Source organism: Leptopilina heterotoma, unplaced genomic scaffold, assembly GCF_015476425.1.
Source record: "Leptopilina heterotoma isolate Lh14 unplaced genomic scaffold, ASM1547642v1 Lhet_14, whole genome shotgun sequence".
Lineage (NCBI taxonomy): Eukaryota > Metazoa > Arthropoda > Insecta > Hymenoptera > Figitidae > Leptopilina > Leptopilina heterotoma.
This window is the reverse complement of record NW_025110859.1, coordinates 553,590-576,022: the sequence shown is the minus strand read 5'-3', so window position 1 is coordinate 576,022 and position 22,433 is coordinate 553,590. Positions and strand designations below refer to the sequence as shown.

The window sequence follows — 22,433 nt, the reverse complement described above, 5'->3', positions numbered from 1 at the left end:
TTGCCATGGTGATACTAGTCCCTAAGGACCAGTATTGCTGGTTGGTTAGTCCTGAAAAGGACAGATTTGCGAAAGAACGTTCTACGTTAAAGATTTATTTTTGCGACTGACTCGTAGCGAGGTCGAGACACGAATGTCGAATGATTCCAAAAGCGCCGTTCGTGTTTCTTTTAAGGACTTACTGGGAAAGAGAGCGCAACCAATGAGCGTCGAGTAAAATGAAAGCTATATTTTGATTGGAGGGGCTACTTACTGGAGATCTCCATATAAATATTGGCAGAACTGGTTGAGCATTCATTTACACTTAGACAACCGGACAGTGGTTTTGAGTGTTTATACGATCTAAATTGTTTTGCTTTGGTGTTAATAATGTCTGGACGTGGTAATAAAGGTGGTAAAGCGAAGGTGAAATCAATGACACGTTCAAATCGTGCTGGGCTTCAGTTTCCAGTGGGAAGAATTCATCGTCATTTGCGGAAAGGAAATTATGCCGAACGAGTAGGAGGTGGTGCGCCCGTTTATTTGGCAGCTGTCATTGAATATTTAGCCGCTGAAGTATTGGAATTGGCTGGAAATGCTGCGAGAGACAACAAAAAATCGAGAATCATTCCAAGACATCTTCAGTTGGCAATAAGAAATGACGAGGAATTGAATAAACTACTCGGCGGTGTCACAATTGCTCAAGGTGGCGTTCTACCGAATATTCAAGCAATCCTTCTTCCAAAGAAAACTGAGAAAAAAGTTTAAAGCCCAAGTATTTACGTAAAGACCCACATAACAATCGGCTCTTTTCAGGGCCAACAAATTTTCGAAACGTTGGTTTTATTTTTCTTCAGAAACAATGGCAGAGCTCGAACTCGGTTCGAATCGAATTGCACAGCTCTAGAAGATATCGATCACTTGGAGTGATCGATTTCCTCATGTTTTGTTCATAATATATATATATATATATATATATATATATATATATATATATATATATATATATATATATATATATATATATATATATATATATATATATATATATATATATATATATATATATATATATATATATATATATATATATATATATTAATTAATGACCGAGTGATAAAATCATTATCAATTCAATTATTATTTTCAAGAAGTTTTAACTAAAAATCTTCTTTAAATCGATTATTTTTAATAATTTTCGAAAAAGTTCTTTGACAATTTATTTTCAAATCGATTTCTTTACAATATTCAATTTTATTAAATATATATTAGAAAATAAAAACTTAAAAAAATACAAAAACATTAATTTCAAAATTTAATTATTTCTAAAACAGGCGTTTAATACCTATTCAATAATTATTATCTAAAATTTTAACTGAAATTCATTTTTAAATAAATTTTTATTAGAAAATTCTACTAGAATTCAATTATTTAAATAGAAAATAATTCAATAATTTTCTGAATAATTGAATGTTTCTTAAAATTCTTATAAACAATTTTATCAACATAAATTTTGAAATAATCCAATTCTTTCGACGAATTTTAATAAAATTTTTAAGAGAATAATTAGATTTGTCGTGGAATTCGATTAAAATTGTATTACAAAAAATTGAAATTCTGCGATGAGTTTTATTATTTGTGAAAATAATTGAATTCCTAAGAAGAATTTTATTATTCAAATTTACAAAATTTTAATTATTTGTAAATTCTTCAATAAATTAAATATATATCACTGAATAAAAACTTGAAATAATTTCAAAAAGAAAATCCGCAATTAAACTTTCTCAAAAAAATTAATTCCACAGTTGAAAATGTGAAAAATTCAGATTCTCAAAGATTTTAATTTGAAACCTTTTCAAAATTCAATTATTTCTAACAATTCACGCTGTATTCCTTTTAATATTCAATTATAATCTAAAATTGTATCTGAAATTAATTTTTAAATTAATTTTTATTAGACAATTCTACTAGAATTCAATTATTTACATACAAAAAAACAATTTATTGAATAATTGCTTATTTCTTAAAATTGAATTCTCATAAAGAATTAAGAATAATTACATTTTTCGACGAATTCGATTAAAATTGTATTAAAAATAATTGAAATGCTGCAATGAGTAGTTTAATTATTTATGAAAATAATTGAATGATTGCGAAGAAATTTATAAAAAATTTGTAATTGAATTCTTGTGAAATTTTTATTATTATATGAAAATAATTAAAGATTTTCGTAGAATTTTATTAAAACTTATTTTAAATAATTGAATTCTTTTGGGCAATTTTTTTAAAATAGTTAAATATATTCAGGGTGTCTACTAACCGGGAAATAGCCGGGAAACGAAATTTCTAAATAAAATTTTTATGAAATCGTGTACTATGTAAGGAAACAACTATCATTGGTCGATATATCAGGTCATTAAAAAATTTAAATTAAAATTAATTAAAAATTTAAAATTTAAAATAAATTAAAAATTAAATTAATTAATTAAATAATAATAATATAAAATAATTAATATAATTAATATAATTAATAATATAATAAATTAATATAAAAATTAATTAAAAAAAAATTAAATTAATAAATTAATAAAATTAATTAATTATTATTATTATTATTATTATTATTATTATTATTTTATTATTAATTAAATTAATTAATTAATATAATTAATTTTTTATTAATATAATTAATATTAATTAATATTAATTAATTAATTAATTAATTAATTTAATTAATTAAATTATTTTAAATTAAAAATTTTAATTTAAAATTTAAATTAAAATTAATTAATTTTATTTAATTTAAATTTAAATTTAATTAAAATTTTAATTATTTGAAAAATAAATCTTTTGTTCGGAGAATTTTACCTCAGCATTGAGTATTAGAGGAAATAATTTTTCTTGTGTTTGAAATTAAAAAATTAATTTCTGGTTTATTTATAAAGTGTTACTAAAATGTTTAAAAGATTTACTTAGAATGAGGTTCAATTGTTAAATCCTGTACGGTATTAAATAATTTAAAAATAAATTTTACGTAAAATTCTGAATACTTTTCAAGTGTAATTATTTATTGACAATGAAACGGTGTTATTTTATAAATAAAAACAAATTTTTAGGTTCTTTAAATTTTTGTTTTATACTTTTTTATTATGATTAATATTAAATTATCACTTATACATTAATATTTAAGGTGTTATATGCTTTATCATATACTTGTAGTGAAAAAAACGTTAATATCTTAAACCGGGAAATAACCGGGAATTCAAAAACTGAAAAATAGTAGACACCCTGATATTGAATTATTGATTAAAGTTTTTAAAAATAATTGAAATTTTGCCAAAAATTTTATTAAATTTTTTTAAAGTAATTGAATTTTGGAGAAGAATTTAATTATTTCTAAAGATATAATTGAAATTTTGACGAGAATTTAAAAAATTTTTTGAACATAATTGAATGCCTGCGAAGAATTTTATTACTTTTGGAAATAATTGAATTTTTGCAATCATTTGCAATTTCTCTAAAATTTTCCAAATTATATCGTAGAATTTAGAAACTTTTCGCCTTTTCTCAATAGAATTACGGACATTACGGACCTTTTTTTTTAAAAAAAACGGACTTTTACGGACTTCAAACAAATTTACGGACATTTACGGGATTTACGGACCTAGTTCGAGCCCTGCAATGGTTAATAATCTTATTTATAATAATAAATTATATAATATATATATATAAAATTATTACTATTTTTATGCTAATTCAAATTATGAGGGTTTTAATTATTTTAAAACTAATTAAATAGACTTAAATATTTAAAATAAATAATTAATTTGAATATATTTTGATAAGAACAAATTAGGTTTCGACTAATTTGAACTAATTGAACTAATTTCATGTTGAAGAAATATTTGGTAATTTATTAAATTAAATAATTATTATATAATAATAATAATAATAATAATAATTTGTCCTCACCTGAAGTTAGTATTGTTTTATTCCAATGTTTTGTTTTATAGTTCGAATTGTTATGTCAAAAGTCAAAAAGTTTTGAAATTTCAAATTTTCAATTTTTGAAATTGTAATTGCTGTAAAAGTATCATAGTATTTAAATATAAAAAATTATTAATTTGTTAGCTTCTTTAAAAATTAAAAGTTTTGAATAATATTATTCAAAAATTCTAAAAAACTAATTGAATTTTGGAAAGACTTGCAGTTCAAATTTTCATATACAATTTTTCAAATGGTTTTACATTGAAAGTAATTCGAAATTTTAAGCAAATAAAGAACAATAAGTATTTAAATATTTATTTTACAAAAATGATTAAAATTTAAAAAATTTAATTTGGAAATTCTTCAAGAATTAAGTATCTATTAAATTAAGTATTTTTGAAAATACATTATTTTATAAATTTACATAATTTATTCTATTTAAATAATTCAATTCTCGTGGATAAATTGATTTAAAAAAAATTTCAGTTAAAATTTAAAAAAATAATTGAATATTTAAAGCGTTATAACCGAAATTTTAGGAATTAATTAACTTTTAAAAGATTTTAAAATTAAATTCTTTGAAAATTTAAGGCAATTTTTAAATATAATTAAATTTCATGAGCTTTTTCATTGAAATTATTTGAAATTTTAATTCCTGTGGAATTTTTATTAAATTTTAAAAGGCAAATTTTTGTGAAGCATCAACCGTAACGATAATTTCACGCGCGCTTGGGCGTGTGTAGTTTTACTAGTTTATTTATTAATTTAATGAATAAATTTTGAATTAATTAATAATTAATTTGAATTATGTTTTGAAAAGAACAAATTCTATTAATACGTAAAAATATTTTGTGGCCCTGAAAAGGGCCGATTGAATACGGCTTTTTAAAATTATTTATACATATATATTAATAATAGCAATTAAATCATCGCTTCTATCTTCTATTTACTTAGCGGCAGTTTTAACGGTTTTTTTCGCTGTAATCTTTTTTGGCTTAGGAGCTTTTGGCTTCGAAGTTGGAGCTTTTGCCGTTTTTTTCGTCGGAGATTTTACCGCACTTGTCTTTGCCACCGTCTTCTTAGGTACTGCAATTTTCACTTTCGTGGAACTGACCTTTTTGACAGGTGACTTCTTGGCAGCAACTGCAGCAGTCTTCTTCTTCTCCGCAGATGTAGTTTTCGTTGCTTTTGATTTTTTAACAACTGGTTTTTCCTCAACTTTTTTCACTTTCGATGGTGTCGTCTTCTTTGGCTTTGCTTTTAATTTTGCCCCTAGCTTGAAAGATCCGGAAGCTCCCTTTCCCTTGGTTTGAATTATATCACCTTGTTCAACTGCACTTTTTAAATATTTTTTTATGAACGGCGTGAGTCTATCCAAATCAATTGCGTATGTTCCGACAATGTACTTTTTAATTGCTTGATATGATGAACCACTGCGATCATTGAGAGTTGATATTGCGGCTGTCACCATTTCGGAAGTTTTTGGATGATTTGGTTTTGATCTCACTGTTTTAGTCTTCGACGATGCACTGGATTTTTTTGGGGATGCCTTAGCAGCCCCAACTGGGGTAAGTACTTCAGTCATTTTTTATTTTTAATTTTTATGTGTAATTGCTATTTAAATTCTTTAGCAATATGATGATCCTCCTTCGAGAGATATCACATGAATAATAGTTGAATGTCGCTTGGCAACGTATAAACTCTGATGCACGGACGGTGAAGAAAGTCCTTACTGTATTTTTCGTATTTTTCGTTCATAAATTATTTTATTTTAAATTCGAAATAAATTCTATATTTAAAAAATAACAAGAACACAAAAGTGAGTAAAATTAAAAAAATTTAATTCAAGAAAATTTGTTAATAATTATTTATCAAAATCAATTTATAAGTCTTATATAATTTTTATTCGTAAATTACAATTTTATTCGGGGACAGAGATCAGGATAATTATGAATATTTTCTATTTATTAATATTATTTATCATGAATATAAAAGTGCTTATATTATTATAATGCGATAAATTTTTTAGCTGTTCTTGCATATTTTATTTCATATATTCAGGTACAAATTATTGTGAAATATTACAACACAATTTTTCATATAATTAGCCCACATAAAGATAATTCACAAAACAAAAATGACCTTGGTAACGGTTTCAAGTTATTTTGTACTTTATATGATATCGTATAAATTTAAAATGTACACAAAAACGTGAAATCAATTCTCAATAATTTAGCACGTGACGAAATATTTAATTTAATTTATTGAAATATAATTTATTACATTTTTCTTAAAAACGTTAACAATAATTTAATTTGATTTTAATAAATATACAAAAAAATTAATTTTTACCATTTCTTATATTAAATAGAAAATTAATTTAATAATTAAATATAATTTATTAAATTTTTCTAAAAAGAATTTACCTACTTGATACAATAATTGTCTATAAAGATATACATTTAAAATAAAATTATTTTAATTATTTAACTTTAAATTCTGCTTACCGCAGAATCTGAAACAGTCATGTGAAATGCATGTGCTTTAGTTGCTGCTGGGAAAATGACATCTAAATGCATGTTATTTTGGCCGCAGCAATTATTGACACAGCGCGCAGGATTAGACGCTTTTAATACTCTTTTTAATTATTTAAATTTAATCAAATGCTGTAATTTTATAGGCTATTAATTGTTGTAAAAATTTCTTAAGAATACAAACAATTAGTTTAATAAATTTTTAATTTGATTCATTTGCTATAAATATTTTTTTTCCTATGCAATAGATATATTGGCTGGAATGCCGCAGGAATTAGTGCACTTACCCTACAATAGTATATTGTGCAACAAGTACAGAAAGAAGCTGTTTTCCGACGAGTGCAAAGTTTGCTGCTCCGAGCGAAGCGAGGGCAGTAATTTGCACGAAGTTGGAAAATCTTCTTTCGTACGTGTTGCACACAGTACTTTGTGCAACACCTGATAACCGAAAAAAGTAATTTTTATACTTTTCTAATCAATAAATATAGTTTTATGTTGATTATAGTGTATATTATACTTTGTGCTGCATTTATGTTAAAGAAAAGTAGCTCTTTTCCAGCAGGTGTTGCACAAAAAAATTAATCTTTATCAATTTTTATATTAAATAGAAAATTAATTTAATAATTAAAAAAGTAAACTATAGATACAACACAAAAAAAAATATGGTAAATTTGACTACTTTTTTACTATTTCATGTAGTTCCTATAGGCGCCCGTAACATTATTTAGTAAAATGAACTATGACAGAATAGTTAGTCTAACTGTAAAATGTAGTAATAAATACCATTTTTACAGTAAATTTAACTACTAAAACAGTTACCTTAACTATTTGTTGTTAGTCATACTAACTGCTTCATTTAGTTGTAGTAACTAAATTTTCATAGTTCCTATAGGCGCCCGTAACAAATTGTAGTTGTAACAACTGTAAAAAATAGTTAAATTAACTATTTAAAGTAGTAAAATGAAATTATTTATTTGTTTTTTATTATTATTGAGGTCCATTTTTTTATATTTTCTCTTACCTATTTTTGTTCATATATAATTTATATATTAAATTCTTATACACCTAACAGAGAAAAATCCCCAAACGCCGGGGATTGAACGCACGACCCTAACATTCGCAAACCGATAACCTAACCACCTAACCACGCTCGCACGCTACGATGACTGGCATTGTACTTGAGGACATTCTTCTTAGATTCAGTCATAATAACTACTCCGTTTAGTTGCAGTAACTAATTTTTTAAGCTCAAGGACTTAGTTGAAATGTAGCCAGCATATGATTTTAAATGACTCAACGATAGTGCAGTAGTTAAAAGTACTGTTGAAAATAGTTATTTTCAGAATTTCTGTAGTAAAATTATCCACTTTTTACTAGTCACAAAAAAATTAAACTTACTATTTTCATATAGTAAAAATAACATAGAAATTGTTACTTTTATGACTTTTGTAGTTATAAAAATAAATGTTTCTTACCACCATAGAGATAAATTATTAAAAGCTAGTAACAAAAATAACAAATTCCAGCGGTTGTTTTTACTCTTTGGAACAGTAAGTTTTAATTTATATTTTGCAAATAGCAAGAAATGGATATTTCTACTACAGAAATTCTGAAAATAACTATCTTTAACAGTACTTTTAACTACTGCACTATTGTTGAGTTATTCACAATCATAACGTGCAGTAGTAATTTTAACTACATAAAACCAACTATTCAATTTTAGTTCCACTAACTATGGAAGTTTAGTTAAAATGCTGCTAAATATGGTAGTTTTAACTACATTTTTTTAACTGCACATATGTGGATGTTTTTACCACTCACGTTTTTTCTCTGTAGAAAAAAATGATCTTTTCAACTGCATAAATAGTAAAAATAACTATTTTCAACAATTGATTTTACTATATATGAAAACAGTAAATTTCTTTCTTTCTCTGCAACTAGTAAGAAATAGTTGTTTTGACTACATAAATCATAAAAGTAACAACTTTCAGAGGTTGTATTTACTGTATAAAAACAGTAAGTCTCATTTTGTTTGCAACTAATACAAAATAGTTATTTTTGCTACCACAATAGTAAAATTAACTATTCATTCATCTATACTTCATTTTGGTTCCACTAACTGAGGAAGTGTACACTGAAAAAAATTCTTAGTAGATTTGACTACTTTTTAACTACTTTCCTTAGTTCAATAAGTCCCCAAAGATAATTTTGAACTTACATTAATTATCAGATATGTAGTTGAATGAAGTGATAATACAGTTGCATTAACTACTTTTCTTAGTTAAATAGGAACCAATGACAGTTTTGCAGTAGAATTAACTGCTGATATGTAGTTAAAGTTACTAAGATAACTCAGTAATAAAGTAACTACTGAAAATGGTAAAATAAAATTATTTATTATAAATATTATCGAGTTGTATTTTTTTATATTTCCCCCTACCCACTTTTGTTTACCTATACCTTATTTACTTAATGTCTATATACCTAACGGAGAAAAATCTCTAAGCGTCGGGAGTTGAACGCTCGACCCTAACATTCGTAAACCGATAACCTAACCACCTAACCACGCTCGCTCGCTTCGATGAGTTGCTTAATACTTATAGGCATTCCAGACACAGTTCAACTGATAACTGTAGTTAATTTTACTACTTAAAGTAGTTGCATTTACAACTTTTCACAGTTGATAATCTTCTATAAAAATCTATAACATAAATTACATGGAAAATAATTCAACTCCTAGAAGAAGTAAAAACTACTACAAAATTAGTCTATCGAACTACTTTAAGTAGTAGAATCTACTACTTTCTGTAGTCATTTCTATAACATACCTGCAGTTACAAAGTTAACTGTAAAATTACATTAATTTAATTAATAATTTTTAACTACATAAAACAGTTAAAATAAGTATCAAAAGTAGCCAGACCAACTAAAAAAGTAGTTCGTTTTATTACTTTTTACTCTACTAAGGGGATGTAGTTGAAAATGTCTCATGTATTTTTTTCAGTGTAGTTAAAATGCTGCTGAATATGGTAGTTTTAACTACTTTTTTTCTGACTACACAAATGTGTAGAGACACATATTTTATGCAAGTCGCATAATCGCATAATGTTCTCAAACTGAGCATAATTTCTGTATTTTGTGAATTATTAAGAATTCATACAAAATAAATGTGATTTGTGATCGCATCCAATTGCATAATTATACTTTCAGTGCATAATTTTTTTTCATTGCATAATTTAACACTATTTGCATAATCATCGCATAATTGTTAATTTTTTGTTTAAAAATACTATAAAGTATCTTTTTTATGATTTTAATAAATTTTTAAACGTTGTTACTTCCCGGTCAATGCAGAGACTATGCTAAGTTTATATTTTTGAGACGATTTAAACCAATTTCTAGACTGATCTCGTTACTTTACTTATTTCTATAAAGAAAATTTTACATTTTAAAAAGATTAAAAGTTTTTAATAAAAAAATCAGGGACCGTTACGAAAGTTTAGTTTCGTTTTAGTTTCGGGATTGATACAAAACTAAATTATTAACAAACTGAGTTTAATTTTGTGTCGACTCGAAACTAAATTAACGTACTGAATTTAGTTTCGTGTCGACTCGAAACTACAATATTAATTTAGTTTCGAGTCGACACGAAACTAAACTAAAAAAATTAAATTTATTTCAGTGCAGATCGAAAACAAGTGTCTGAGAAACTCAATTACTTAGTTTTAATTAAAAAATCACAGCAAAAAACAAAATATTTAAAGTAATAATATTATTATAACTTTAATACTAGATATAAAGCAGTATAAAGAGACTTCAATAGAAAATAAAGTGGAAAAAGTAAATCTAACTTTCATCAATATTAAATATTGAAATATTTCGTTTTTTTAGTAATTTTTTTACTGACACTAAATATTTAAGTTTATCGGACTTTAGTTTTGAATTGACACGAAACTAAATTAAATTGAACGTAAATTTTGAATTTAGTTTCGTTTCAGAATCGGTCCCTGACAATAATATAAAATGCGTTAAAAAAGAATGTTACATTTTACTTAATTATAAAAATAACTTTATGCACGGGAAAAAATTTTACTTGGAGCAACTACAATTTTCATTATATTAGTGAATTTTTTATTAATTTCAGTTAAAACATTCGCTATTCTAGAGAAAATTATCGCTGTTCCAAATGAATTTTTCTTAACTAAGAATGTAACAATTTTCCAAAATACACGATTGATGCCAAAGTTAAACTTCTATTATTGTTCATTTAATTGTTTTTAGGTTAAAAATTATTTATTAACTATATTAAAATCATTTAAAAATTATTATATACAAATTAAGCCTAACCATGCGTCATTGCATGATTTTATTTTCATCGCATAATTATTGCATAATATTTAGGTTTTTATTGCATAATTTCAAAATTTTCATTGCAACAAAATGGTGTCTCTACAAATGTGGTTGTTTTTACCATTCGCATTTTTTTCTGTGAACATTAAGTATAAATTAATAATAACTATGAAATAAGTTGTATAATTAAAAGTAAAATTATTTACAAAATTTAAATTATTAGTTACAATAATAAAATTATTAATTTTCAAAATAAAAATATTCAACTTAAACTTGAGTATAAAATAATTAAATTTTTTAATATAATTAACCTGAAATAAAACACATTCCATTATCTGTCATTATAGATAATTTTGCGAAATTAATTTCAATTTGTAAGCTACGGCAAAACATTATTTCCTTGTTAATATTTAAATAATAAAATTATAAATAATTATTACATATATAATTAAATTGTAATTGTAAATAATTATTTTTTCTTAATAATCACAGTATCATAAAAAAATATAATTTATACCTACATTATAAATTTTATCATTTTGGGAAAATAAATTTTGAAAAATAATTTGAATTTGAATTGTATAGTAAAATATTGAAAACAATGTTATCTAAAAATATAATTAGCAAACCTTTAGGAATAATTCCATAGAAGATTAATAAAAATGAAACTTTTAAATACAGTACCTATTTATTTAAAAATTAATTATGTTTGAAAAATATTATATCCTTCGTAAAAAGTATTTGGTGGCCCTGAAAAGGGCCGATTGTTTTCTTTTTTTTTTTTTTTGAGGAATGAAAGGAGTAATCAAATTTAAGCACGTTCTCCCCGGATACGACGAGCTAATTGAATATCTTTTGGCATAATTGTGACTCGTTTAGCATGAATAGCACATAAATTTGTATCTTCGAAAAGGCCAACCAAATAGGCTTCACTAGCTTCTTGTAGCGCCATGACAGCTGAACTTTGGAAACGTAAATCTGTCTTGAAATCCTGAGCAATTTCACGAACCAAACGTTGGAATGATAATTTTCGAATTAAAAGTTCGGTACTTTTTTGATACCGACGAATTTCCCTGAGAGCAACAGTTCCAGGCCTGTATCTGTGCGGCTTCTTCTCTTCTCCCGTTGCCGGTGCACTTTTTCTTGCAGCTTTAGTGGCAAGCTGTTTCCGGGGAGCTTTACCCCCAGTTTGGGCTCTATGGCTTTGTACGAGCCATAGAGCCGTTCGAAATTTACAAAATTTACAAAATTTATAAATTCCCAAAAATAGACTGTTTTCTGAAAGGATCGCACGCGTTCATACGCCTTTTATAGGTCTCTGCTTGAAAATCAAGTGGTGGGGACTTGGAAATCGCTGATTGGACAATAGAACATGGGAGAGGGAAAAACTGTCTGTGGGGAGTATAAAAGAATCGCGAAATCCTCGAAAAGTGTCATTTACGTAGTTTCGTGTTACACTTGTTATACTGTATTCACCGTTGCCGCCGAGAAAAAATGTCTGGTCGTGGTAAAGGAGGAAAAGGCTTGGGAAAAGGAGGAGCAAAACGTCATCGCAAAGTTCTTCGTGATAATATCCAGGGTATTACGAAACCTGCAATTCGTCGTCTTGCTCGTCGTGGTGGAGTCAAACGTATTTCGGGCCTAATTTATGAAGAGACACGCGGTGTATTAAAAGTATTTTTGGAAAATGTTATCCGTGACGCAGTAACATATACCGAACATGCTAAGAGGAAAACAGTGACGTCAATGGATGTTGTTTATGCCCTTAAACGACAAGGACGCACACTTTATGGATTCGGCGGCTAAATATTCCTCCTGACAGCTAAAAAAAAACACATCAATCGGCCCTTTTCAGGGCCAACAAATATTATAACGTAAGGATTATTTTCAAACAATACCAACAATACCTACAGTTGCCATTAGACTGAAATAAATAACCATAAAATATTTAATTACTAATACTTTATTACAACAAATTTGGTACATAAATATACATAGTTAGGGCCTATTATTTCTTGATTAACTATGTGTAATAACAATATATAAATTTTTAAACTTTGTCGCTGGTATTGAATTTAATTCCTAATTCTAATTTATGCGTTTAAAAATTTCGAATTTGCCAAGAAACATTTTCGTTACCTTTTAGGTCTTTTTGTCATGTATAATTTTAATTTCCAATAAATTTTGTCCCAATTTATATCGAGCATTCCAACAATATCAAATCAATAAAATTTTAAGAAGTGAAAAAATTAAATTTCTGAAAGCTCGAAAATTCTCAAAAATTAATACTGAGTTCTTCACTTACTTTCCACTAGTTTTCAATAACTGTACATAAAAAATTGACATGTGAAGACTAAAAATTATACCTACACTTAGTCGCTAAAAATCTTAAATGAAAAACATAGTTTAATTATTTCATAGAAAAAAAATATCTTAACTGTAACAAAATTAAATATTAACAAAAAACAATATTAAATTACAAGTATAAATTCGAATGGATTTTAAAACAGTGAATAATTTTTCTTTAATAGAAATTGTAATCAAACTAATTTAAAAACTAACTTGGATAATATAAATATTTCCGTGAATGTAAAAATAATTTAATTAAATAGAATTTTTTTAAATGACAAGAAAAATGATAAAGAATTGATAAAGAAAACGATAAAGAATTAAAAGATTGCCTATTTCTAAATAGAAAAATAATTATAAAATTTAAAAATTCCAAGAATTTTTTCATATTAACTTTTTTTTTACAAAATGAAATTAATTTTTGTGATTTTTTGAGACTTTCTACTGTGTTAAAAATTTACTTTTTCAAAGTACTCGAGCCTTGATTAAAATAATAACTTTTTTTAATATCCTCAAAAAAGGATGTTTACTTTTTTTTGAAAAATTTTCAACTGTAAAGCTTTTAATTGAAATATTTATAATTCTACAAATTTAAATTAAAAAAAGAAAAAAGAAAAGAAAAATTGACAAATCGTACATACTGACTTTAGAGAAAATCAGTAATTAAATTACAAATATGTTGAGATTGTTTTTCTTCTTTTCGAAAAACGGTTAATAATCACGATAATCACAGAAATATCACTAAGTCTTGACCTCAATCGATTCCTCCTTAACGTGAGTCTGAAACGAGGCGACATTTGTTGTTAAAGGAATGTTCTTGCCACTTTGAAGACTCGAATGACTCGATGATCGACTATGACTTTGACTTCCGGCACCAACTGGAGTTTGAACCAGTGGCTGCGGTGGCGTTCTTGCTCCTGAACCATTACTCGCATTTGAATTCGGTTGTAGTTGCATGTGATATTTGTAAATATTTTCCGTACTTTCTACGACACCTGTGAAACAAACAATAACAGGGTTGCCACAAAAATTTATTTTTCTTTTTCCGATTTCTAGACAAAATGTAAACTTTTTCCCTGACCCCAAAAAATATTTTGATTCATTCTAAAAATTATTATAGATACTCAAAAAAATGTTCTATCGCATTTATTTACGAATTTCTTTAATTGCAAAATTTTTTCATAGGAAAAAAGATTTTCAAAAATTTCAAATTCATACCGTATGAAATTCATCATTTCAATTCAATTACTATTTTCTAGAATTTTTATCTAAAATTCGTCCTTAAATCAATTATTTAAAAAAATTTTTGAGACAGTTCTTTGAGAATTTTCAAAATTCAATTTTACGAAATTTTGATTATTCGGAAATTCTTCAATTAAATATATATTATGTAGATAATAAAAACTTGAAATAATTTAAAAAGAAATTCAATTAAACTTTTTCAAAAAAATTATTTATAGAGAATTGTTAGTTAAATGTCTGAAAAATTTAGATTTTCAAAGATTTTAATTTGAAACGAATTCAAAAGCAAGAAACACGTTTTTTTGAACATTTTTGAAATTATATAAGTCCAGAGTGTCCAGCGGTCAGAGAAGTCAGGAAATGTCAGGGACTTTTATTCAAAAGCAGGGAAATTTCTAGAAATTTTTTGTAAATTAAACAAAATTTTAATCTAACAGGACTTAAATGGTTTTATCACTATTTGGTACTATCATTAGATATTAATTTTTTGTTAAATAAATTAGTATGCATATTTTTGTCCTAAGAAAGGAGAAATATGGTTAGTAAATAGTCAGGGGATTTTTGTCTCAATTCTTGCTGGACATCAGAATTTTATTAAAAATTCTAGAAATAATTCAATTCTTCCAAGAAAGTATATTAAATAATATGCATTTGAAAATAATGAAATTTCTGCAAAGAAATTTATTATTTATAAAAATAATTGAATTCTTCCAAGGAATTTTATTAATATTTGCGAAAATAATTAAATTGTTTCAAAGAATTTTAGTGCAATTTTTAAAAGTAAATGAATTTTATCAAATTTTTTTTTAAATAATTGAATTCTTTTGGAAAATTTTATTAAAATAGTAGATATGTAAGTCATTGAATTGAGGAAAAGTTTTAAAAATAATTGAATTTCTGCAATTATTTGTAACTTCTTCAAAAATCAATTATTTTAGTGTTTTTAACTAAAATTCTTCTATAAATCCATTATTTTTAATAATTAGTTAAATATTTGTTGAAAAATTTAATTAATTTCAGAAGAATTAGAATTATTGAGATTTTTCAAAAATCTAAGTTCTTTAAAATTTCTAATTAAATTGATTAAACATTGAAATTTTATAAAATTTCAAATTAAAACCTTTTTAAAAGACAAAAATGACACAAAAATGCAGAATTTTATTAATTTTAAAAATTTAATTTTTCTAGTACTTTTAATAAAAATCCTTGACTTTTCCCTGAATTTCCTGACAAAATTTTATTACATTTATTTACGAATTTCTTTCATTGTAAAACTATTGGAAAACATCAATAACTTCTTTTTTAAATAAATACTTACTCATTATTATTTTTTCATAGGAATTAAGATTTTAAAAAATTTCAAATTCAATTATTTTCAACAAGATTTTAATAAACATAGAAAATAAATTTTTAATAAGGAAACAATGTAATTAAAAAGAAATAAATTAGAAACAAGGATTAATTAGTCCTATGATACGTAAATAAATTGAATCCTTAAGTAAATAAATTTCTAAATTGAAAAGAAATAAATTAAAATTTGATTGTGTTAATTTGAGAAAAAGAAAGTCTCACCGGCTTGGAGATTTAAACTTCGTCCTCGAACTCCAGCTTCTTTTGCCGGTGGACTCCACCAGTTGACGAATGTTCCCACAACGGGAACGTGTCTCAAAATTCCTTCTTGCCACAGTTTTTCCGCATTCTCACGTTCCAAATCCGTTTGCGCAGCTTCAATTCCTCTTATCACTACTTCCGACATTGTATCGAGAAGTTTCGAGCTGGCCTCCACTTCCTGGCCTACTTGAAGTACCAAAGAGAGCAATTCCGCTACGTCTGTAAACAAATGACGATATAAATAATACGATATAAAATCTGAAAAAAATAAATTTTTCTCCTATTTACCAGTATCTTGTGTAACCATTCCGAATCGAACACAAGCAAGACCATCTGCGCCTTCACCGAGCGAAAAGGCAGCATCCGTACTCTTGAGCGTCTCCACCAATTGTGTATTCAATTTGTTAAGTTCCTCCTTAGTCTGATCGGTCATGACATTAATCCAAGTGGGCGGTGCGTACCGAACACCACCTAAGCCAGCCCAGCCTGTCATTTCCACCAGATGCAGTGAATCGTTGTCAGTCACCAATTTGACAAACGTGTCCTTGTGATGCACCGTGGCGATGAGAATTTCAATCTGTTGATCTAGACACGCGACAATATTGTCAACGTCCTCGATTGTTGGCGGCCTCTCTGGACTCTCGAGCGGACAAATGCGAATCAACAGTCCGTGTTGTTCCATTTCACAAAGTTCAATTTGCACATTATCAATGTCTCTTTGGAGTATTTGTCCCAGCCAGGAATTCAATTTGTCATAGTAGTTTGGAACTCGTTCCATTGACTCCGCGTCATAATCGATTGGAACAAATTGAAAAACAAAGGCACTTGAAACAACTTCAAATAATTGATGACTATTTACAGGACTTGGAACTAAATCGTTATGCGGGGTGGCGGTGGCTGTGGCTGTTCCGAGTTCTCCACTCGGTGGCTGACTCTGGAAATCAAAAATATTTTTCAATTCATTCAGTTTTTATGGCAGTATATTAAATCATAAAGTAGATTTTAAATTAAAAATTAACGTACCAGTATTCTTATGCAGCTAAATTTCTTAATTTTATTATATAAATCTTCAACAATCAAGAAGCACTGTCTAATTCTATTTTGAATTCCCTCTCTGCCGAGAGCTTGCAATGCCGTCCACAATGGCAAAGTGGGCAAACGTCTTGACAGCGAGTCCAACATTAACCCCGACACTAGTGACAGAGTTGTGTCTCTAGACGTTGGTCGTCCACCTCTCGTGTCCGTTAATCTGTACAAAGTCTATTTTCACCACTAATTAAGGAATCAACAAATAAATCTTTTCCCTTCAATTTCAAATTTTCCCCGAACATTTGAACCAGTCAAAGTATTTAGAATACGGACTTTACGGACCAATTACCGAGTCAAAATCCGAATCAAATAAAAGAACATTTTACTTAAAACTATTAATTACATTTTTTCATAACTATAAAACATGAAGATATTTTTGTGTATTATAAGAATATTTTAATCATTTCAATTCATTTATTATTTTCATTAATTTTTAACTAAAATTCTTCTCTAAATCAACTATTTTTAATCATTTTCGAAAAAGTTCTTTGACAATTTTCAAATTGATTTGTTTACAATATTCAATTTTATGAAATTTTAATTATTCGAAACTTTTTCAATTAAGAGCTATTCCACGTCAAGTGATCAAGGGGTTTTACGGTACAATGCTTATTTTTATAATTTTTTTCTCTTAAACATTTAAACAAAAAAATTTGTCAAGGTTCAGTTTCGATAGATTTTTTCATGCTCTTTCGATTGTCAGTAAGAATTTTCAAAAAAACATTTTTTTTTACCTAAAAAAATAAAAATTAGAAATAAATTTGACTTTTTTGGGGGGAAGGATACGATTTTTTTTAAACAAAAGCTGAGGTTTTTCTCTATAAGGACATATAGATGAAAAAGTGGGCCTAGAGTGTTTAAACACTAAAAAAAAAGACTGTCTAGGTAAAAAAATATTTTCACCAAAAATTACTATCTATTAGTACTAGAGCTGTGCAAAATAATTCGAACCGAACTGTTCGAATTTTTTCGCCTAGTTCGAATGTCGAAAAACCGACATTCGAACTATCCCAGTTCGGATGTCGAATATTCGACATTCGACATTTCGGCGCCCCAAAACCGAACTAAACTCGGTTCGGTTCGAATTTTGCACAGCTCTAATTAGTACTACAAAAGCCCCAAGTTTAGGCACGATTGGAGAACAAATTTTTTCTACCTTGATCACTTGACATCGAATCGCTCTTAAATATATATAAGTTAATAAAAATTTCAAATAATTTAAAAAGAAATTCAATTAAACTTTTTCAAAAAAATTATTTTCAAAATTCAATTATTTCTAAAAATTTACGCTATATTGCTTTTAATGTTCAATTATTATCTAATTTAAATACAAAAATTAATAATTTATTGAATAATTGAATGTTACTTAAAATTGAAATTTTCATAAAGAATTTTATCAACAAATTTTTAAATAATTACATTCTTTGGACGAATTTTAATAAAATTTTTAAGAATAATTACATTATTCGAGAAATTCGAATAAAATTTATTGTATCAAAAATAATTGAAATTCTACTATCAGTTTTATTATTTGTGAAAATAATTGAATTCCTAAGAAAAATTTTATTATTTTTGAACATAACTAAATCTCTTCCAAGAATTGTATTACACTTAAAAATAATTGAATTTCTACAATAATTTGTAGCTTCTCAAAAATTAAATTTTTTTAGTGTTTTTAAAACCTTTTCAAAATTCAATTATTTTACAAATTTACGCTATAATGCTTTTAATATTCAATTATAACCTTAAATTTGAACTGAAAATCATTTTTAAATCAATTTTTATTAGGAAATTCTATTAGAACTCAATTATTTAAATAAAAAAATTAATAATTTATTGAATGATTGAATGTTTCTAAAAATGCAATTCTTATAAAGAATTTTATCAATTAATTTTTAAGTAATTAAATTCTTTTTACGAATTTTAATAAAATTTGTAAGAATAATTACATGTTTTGAGAAATTCGAATAAAATTGTATTAAAAATAATTAAAATTCTGCGATGAGTGTTATTATTTGTGAAAATAATTGAATTCCTAAAAAGAATGTTATTTTTTATGAAAATAATTCAATCTCATCTTTTAAAATTTTTAAGATTTATGAAAATATGTAATGGAATTATTGCGAAGAAATTTATAAAAAATTTGTAAATAGTTGAATTGTTGTGAAATTTTTATTATTTTATGAAAATAATTAAATGTTTGCGTAGAATATTATTAAAATTTTTTATTACAATAGTAGATATTAAAAATCATTGAATTGAGGAAAATTTTTAAAATTAATTTAAATTTTGACAAGAATTTTATTAAAATTTTTGAAAACAATTGAATTTCGAAGGAAAATTTTATTATTTATAAAGATAATTGAAATTTTGAGGAATTGAAGAAATTTAATAAGGGGTCGTCCATATACCACGTGGACACTTTGGGGGGGGGGGGTTAAAAAAAAGTTTGAAAATGTCCACGATCCCATGTATTTTTGTGTCCACAAGGGGGGAGGGGGGTAAAAAATCTTTGAAAAACTGTCCACGTGGTATATGGACGACCCCTAAGAAGAAGAAGAAGATAATTATTAAATTAAAGGATACAACTACTGGTAGGGATGGAATGCCAAGCCAAATACCAAGAGGCAAAGTGATACTGTCAGCAATTTTCGAAGGCTGAAAATAAAGAGGAAAATTGAATTTCACTTCGTTTTGGCGGACCTTTTGATACTCTTACCAAGTCTTTTGTAGAATTACTTAACGCCAGCGCAGCCAGAGAATTTCCTCGCAGATGCAACCAGACATTGTATTTATCACAAATTTCCCGAAGTCTACTAATATTATCACAATGACCAGTCAATACAGAGCCAGCTTCGGCCAGAACTAATAAAGGTGTCACTGAGTTCGATTGTGCATCCTCTGCCAGACACCTCTCCAGGGCCGACACATCCATACAGTGGCGCGAACCAAACATTGTATTTTGTGGAATTGGACGTATACAATGGAACGGCAGTGACAGCTGCAAAGAAAATTCGTATCAAGTTGTATTTCAAGAGGATTCATTTCAAGAGAAAGTAAAAAGTCAACCTGTCGACATAAATGTTGAGCAACACCCAGGGGTGCAGAGACACAACTGTAAATTAAAGGCGGCGATGATGCAAATGTCGAGAATCCATCCTCCATATAACGGGGATATTTTTTGTGAAGAGCGAGTTTTGTCACACGCACCAAACCCTCGAGATGATCATCGTGAAATGATGAGGCACAATCGACGAAACGAAAAATATGACTCAACCATCGTGTCGTATCGGCGGCCAATCTTCCCGCCAATCTTTGAGCATGATTTCTTGGCAACGCGACTGCATAAGCAGATATTGAATGAGAGATTAGCGTCAATTTTCCCGCGTCAGTCAATGTTGGCAAATTTGCCACTTGACTTGTCGTTGTCTCAGTTTTTCCATCGTCAATTATATGCGGAACGTCTTCGTGTATCACTAAATCCTGTTGAAAGAAAACTGGAATTAGTCAACCATTTTCCAGGGCTGCAATTCAAAAAAGTAAATAATCAATATCAGAATATAATAACTATTAGTTTTCGTTTATTCGATACAAGTTATTGAAAGATGAACAATCAGTATTTTTATATTCCTAAAGTTTCTAAAACAAATTTTATAACAAGAATTTATATATGTATTTAAAATTTATATAATATGTAATTAAAAAACAAGGTTATTCAAACACATTAAAAAATTTTTTAACAAACAATTTTCATTATCTTTATAAATAAATAATTGTTACTAAAAAAGCATTATTAAATTTTTAATTAGCAATGCAGATTATTAAATAATTTAAAAAACGAAAAATTAGCCAGGAAAAGTCAGGGAATTCTGAAAATGAAATTTTGCAGCCACTCTATTATTAATTTTATAATTTTTAACCCTTAAACCGCACCCTGGGTGTGCGACACCCATATTCTAGCTTTTTACTCTAATATTTCGGTTAAATTCGTAAAAATTGAACATGTGTCGTTATTGGACGATACATTTTGTACTTAAGTTTATGTTCCGTGAGGGACATTAGTCTCCCAAGTGTCTTTGTGTATTTGATAACTTTATGAAGTTGTCGGCGAAAAATTTCTGCTTGTTTGACACCCAGTTTTTGGTTTAGGGTAATTTCAGTAGTTTTAAAAAACTCTTTTTTAATTATTAAAATTAAATAAATCATTATGAAACTTATTTTCCTTCAAAATAGATGTACTGAGCTATATAAGATAATTTTTCCAAAAGATAATATCCTATTCCAGCTTGGAGAACACACTTAAAAGTCCCCGGGTGTCGCACACCCAGTGTGCGGTTTAAGGATGGATTCGGCAGTGTGCGGTTTAAGGGTTAATATTAAAAAAAGGAACTATTTACAAATAAATATTAAAAAAATAGTATAAAAAATTATTTAAATAAAAAAAATCGTATTGTTTTGATTTTTTTATAAACCATGATTTGTATCTTTTTATTGTAATTTATAATTTTAAAATTCAAAAATATATGCAAAATATAAATTCCTAACCTCAAATATTTCAATAAACGAAAATTAACGATTAACGTAAATGGTAAATAGAAATAACTTAGACTAAAAATGAAATTCAAATAAAATAGAAACAATTAACAATATTTAATTTAAATGAATGAAAAGTAACCACGTGATAAACAATGCATTTTTTTTGTTGAACCAAAGGAAAGAACCAATTGCAATTCAATGTTTATAGTTGACGACCAATCATAATGCAAAAATGGCATTTTCCTGTTAATAATAATATTTACCTGAATTAATCCAAGAATTTCTTCTGGACTTTTAGGATGTGTCAAAAATCCCGATGGATTATTCCAGCTTAATCCAGCTGTTTCGGTGCCTTTCTCGACAGCTTCCTCGAGGCGCGATATAACTTGTGATGCTTGAAATTCGAGAGCACCCACATCGTTATTCGTCACTCCGGCATTGACCTGTCAAAAAATTTTTCATTTTCCATTTCTCACCAATTTTAAAAGGATTTATTTCAAATCTTCTTCTTCCAACAAAACAAACACACTATTCACACGAGTTTTACACTTGTCAATAAGAAAATTTATAAACAAACCTCAATAATATTCTGTACTATATTTTCCATCGTCGTTTTTTCGTTTTCAACCTCTTCAGCCATCGTGGCAAATGGCAATATCAGTAGTGTCACAACAGGAGTTTTCTAATGAATTTCAAAATATTTCCCTTTTGACTAGAAAACGGAAAAACAGTTTTAAAATAACTGATTTAGAGGGA

The 22,433-nt window shown here is 26.8% G+C and overlaps 5 protein-coding genes across 5 annotated transcripts; 2 read left to right on the top strand and 3 right to left on the bottom strand.

The window, feature by feature from the left end:
* The first annotated feature begins 285 nt into the window (after positions 1-285).
* LOC122497910 (histone H2A-like) lies at positions 286-801 on the top strand. Its single transcript, XM_043605314.1, has one exon. The coding sequence runs from the start codon at positions 370-372 to the stop codon at positions 745-747; it is 378 nt and encodes a 125-aa protein (XP_043461249.1). The 5' UTR covers positions 286-369; the 3' UTR covers positions 748-801.
* Positions 802-4,818: 4,017 nt separating this feature from the next.
* LOC122497922 (histone H1-like) lies at positions 4,819-5,651 on the bottom strand. The gene has a single exon (XM_043605348.1). It carries the CDS (start codon positions 5,549-5,551, stop codon positions 4,913-4,915), a length of 639 nt encoding a protein of 212 aa, XP_043461283.1. The 5' UTR covers positions 5,552-5,651; the 3' UTR covers positions 4,819-4,912.
* Positions 5,652-11,595: 5,944 nt separating this feature from the next.
* Positions 11,596-12,141, bottom strand: LOC122497861 (histone H3.3-like; the record flags this gene model as incomplete). The annotated part of the gene is made up of 1 exon (XM_043605223.1): positions 11,596-12,141. A coding segment is annotated over one exon (480 nt), but the record flags the coding sequence as incomplete, so codon positions are not given.
* Positions 12,142-12,270: 129 nt separating this feature from the next.
* LOC122497925 (histone H4) lies at positions 12,271-12,704 on the top strand. The gene has a single exon (XM_043605350.1). It carries the CDS (start codon positions 12,345-12,347, stop codon positions 12,654-12,656), a length of 312 nt encoding a protein of 103 aa, XP_043461285.1. The 5' UTR covers positions 12,271-12,344; the 3' UTR covers positions 12,657-12,704.
* A 1,055-nt stretch (positions 12,705-13,759) lies between these two features.
* Positions 13,760-22,405, bottom strand: LOC122497921 (putative pyridoxal-dependent decarboxylase domain-containing protein 2). Its single transcript, XM_043605347.1, has 9 exons — positions 22,255-22,405; positions 21,941-22,120; positions 20,211-20,624; positions 19,861-20,142; positions 19,728-19,799; positions 17,076-17,312; positions 16,341-16,986; positions 16,014-16,271; positions 13,760-14,194 (listed from the first exon to the last, which is right to left on the bottom strand). The coding sequence occupies exons 1-9, from the start codon at positions 22,315-22,317 to the stop codon at positions 13,941-13,943; spliced, it is 2,406 nt and encodes an 801-aa protein (XP_043461282.1). The 5' UTR covers positions 22,318-22,405; the 3' UTR covers positions 13,760-13,940.
* Positions 22,406-22,433: the final 28 nt, after the last annotated feature.

What these genes read in the sequence shown, in the direction of transcription:
- LOC122497910 (XM_043605314.1), top strand. Translation starts at nt 370, where the DNA reads ATGTCTGGACGTGGTAATAAAGGTGGTAAAGCGAAGGTGAAATCAATG.
- LOC122497922 (XM_043605348.1), bottom strand. Translation starts at nt 5,551, where the DNA reads ATGACTGAAGTACTTACCCCAGTTGGGGCTGCTAAGGCATCCCCAAAA.
- LOC122497925 (XM_043605350.1), top strand. Translation starts at nt 12,345, where the DNA reads ATGTCTGGTCGTGGTAAAGGAGGAAAAGGCTTGGGAAAAGGAGGAGCA.
- LOC122497921 (XM_043605347.1), bottom strand. Translation starts at nt 22,317, where the DNA reads ATGGCTGAAGAGGTTGAAAACGAAAAAACGACGATGGAAAATATAGTA. An exon ending in GTAATTCTACAAAAGACTTG is followed by an intron (nt 19,800 to 19,860) that starts GTAAGAGTATCA and finishes CTTTATTTTCAG; the next exon opens with CCTTCGAAAATTGCTGACAG. An exon ending in AATGGTTACACAAGATACTG is followed by an intron (nt 16,272 to 16,340) that starts GTAAATAGGAGA and finishes ATTTGTTTACAG; the next exon opens with ACGTAGCGGAATTGCTCTCT.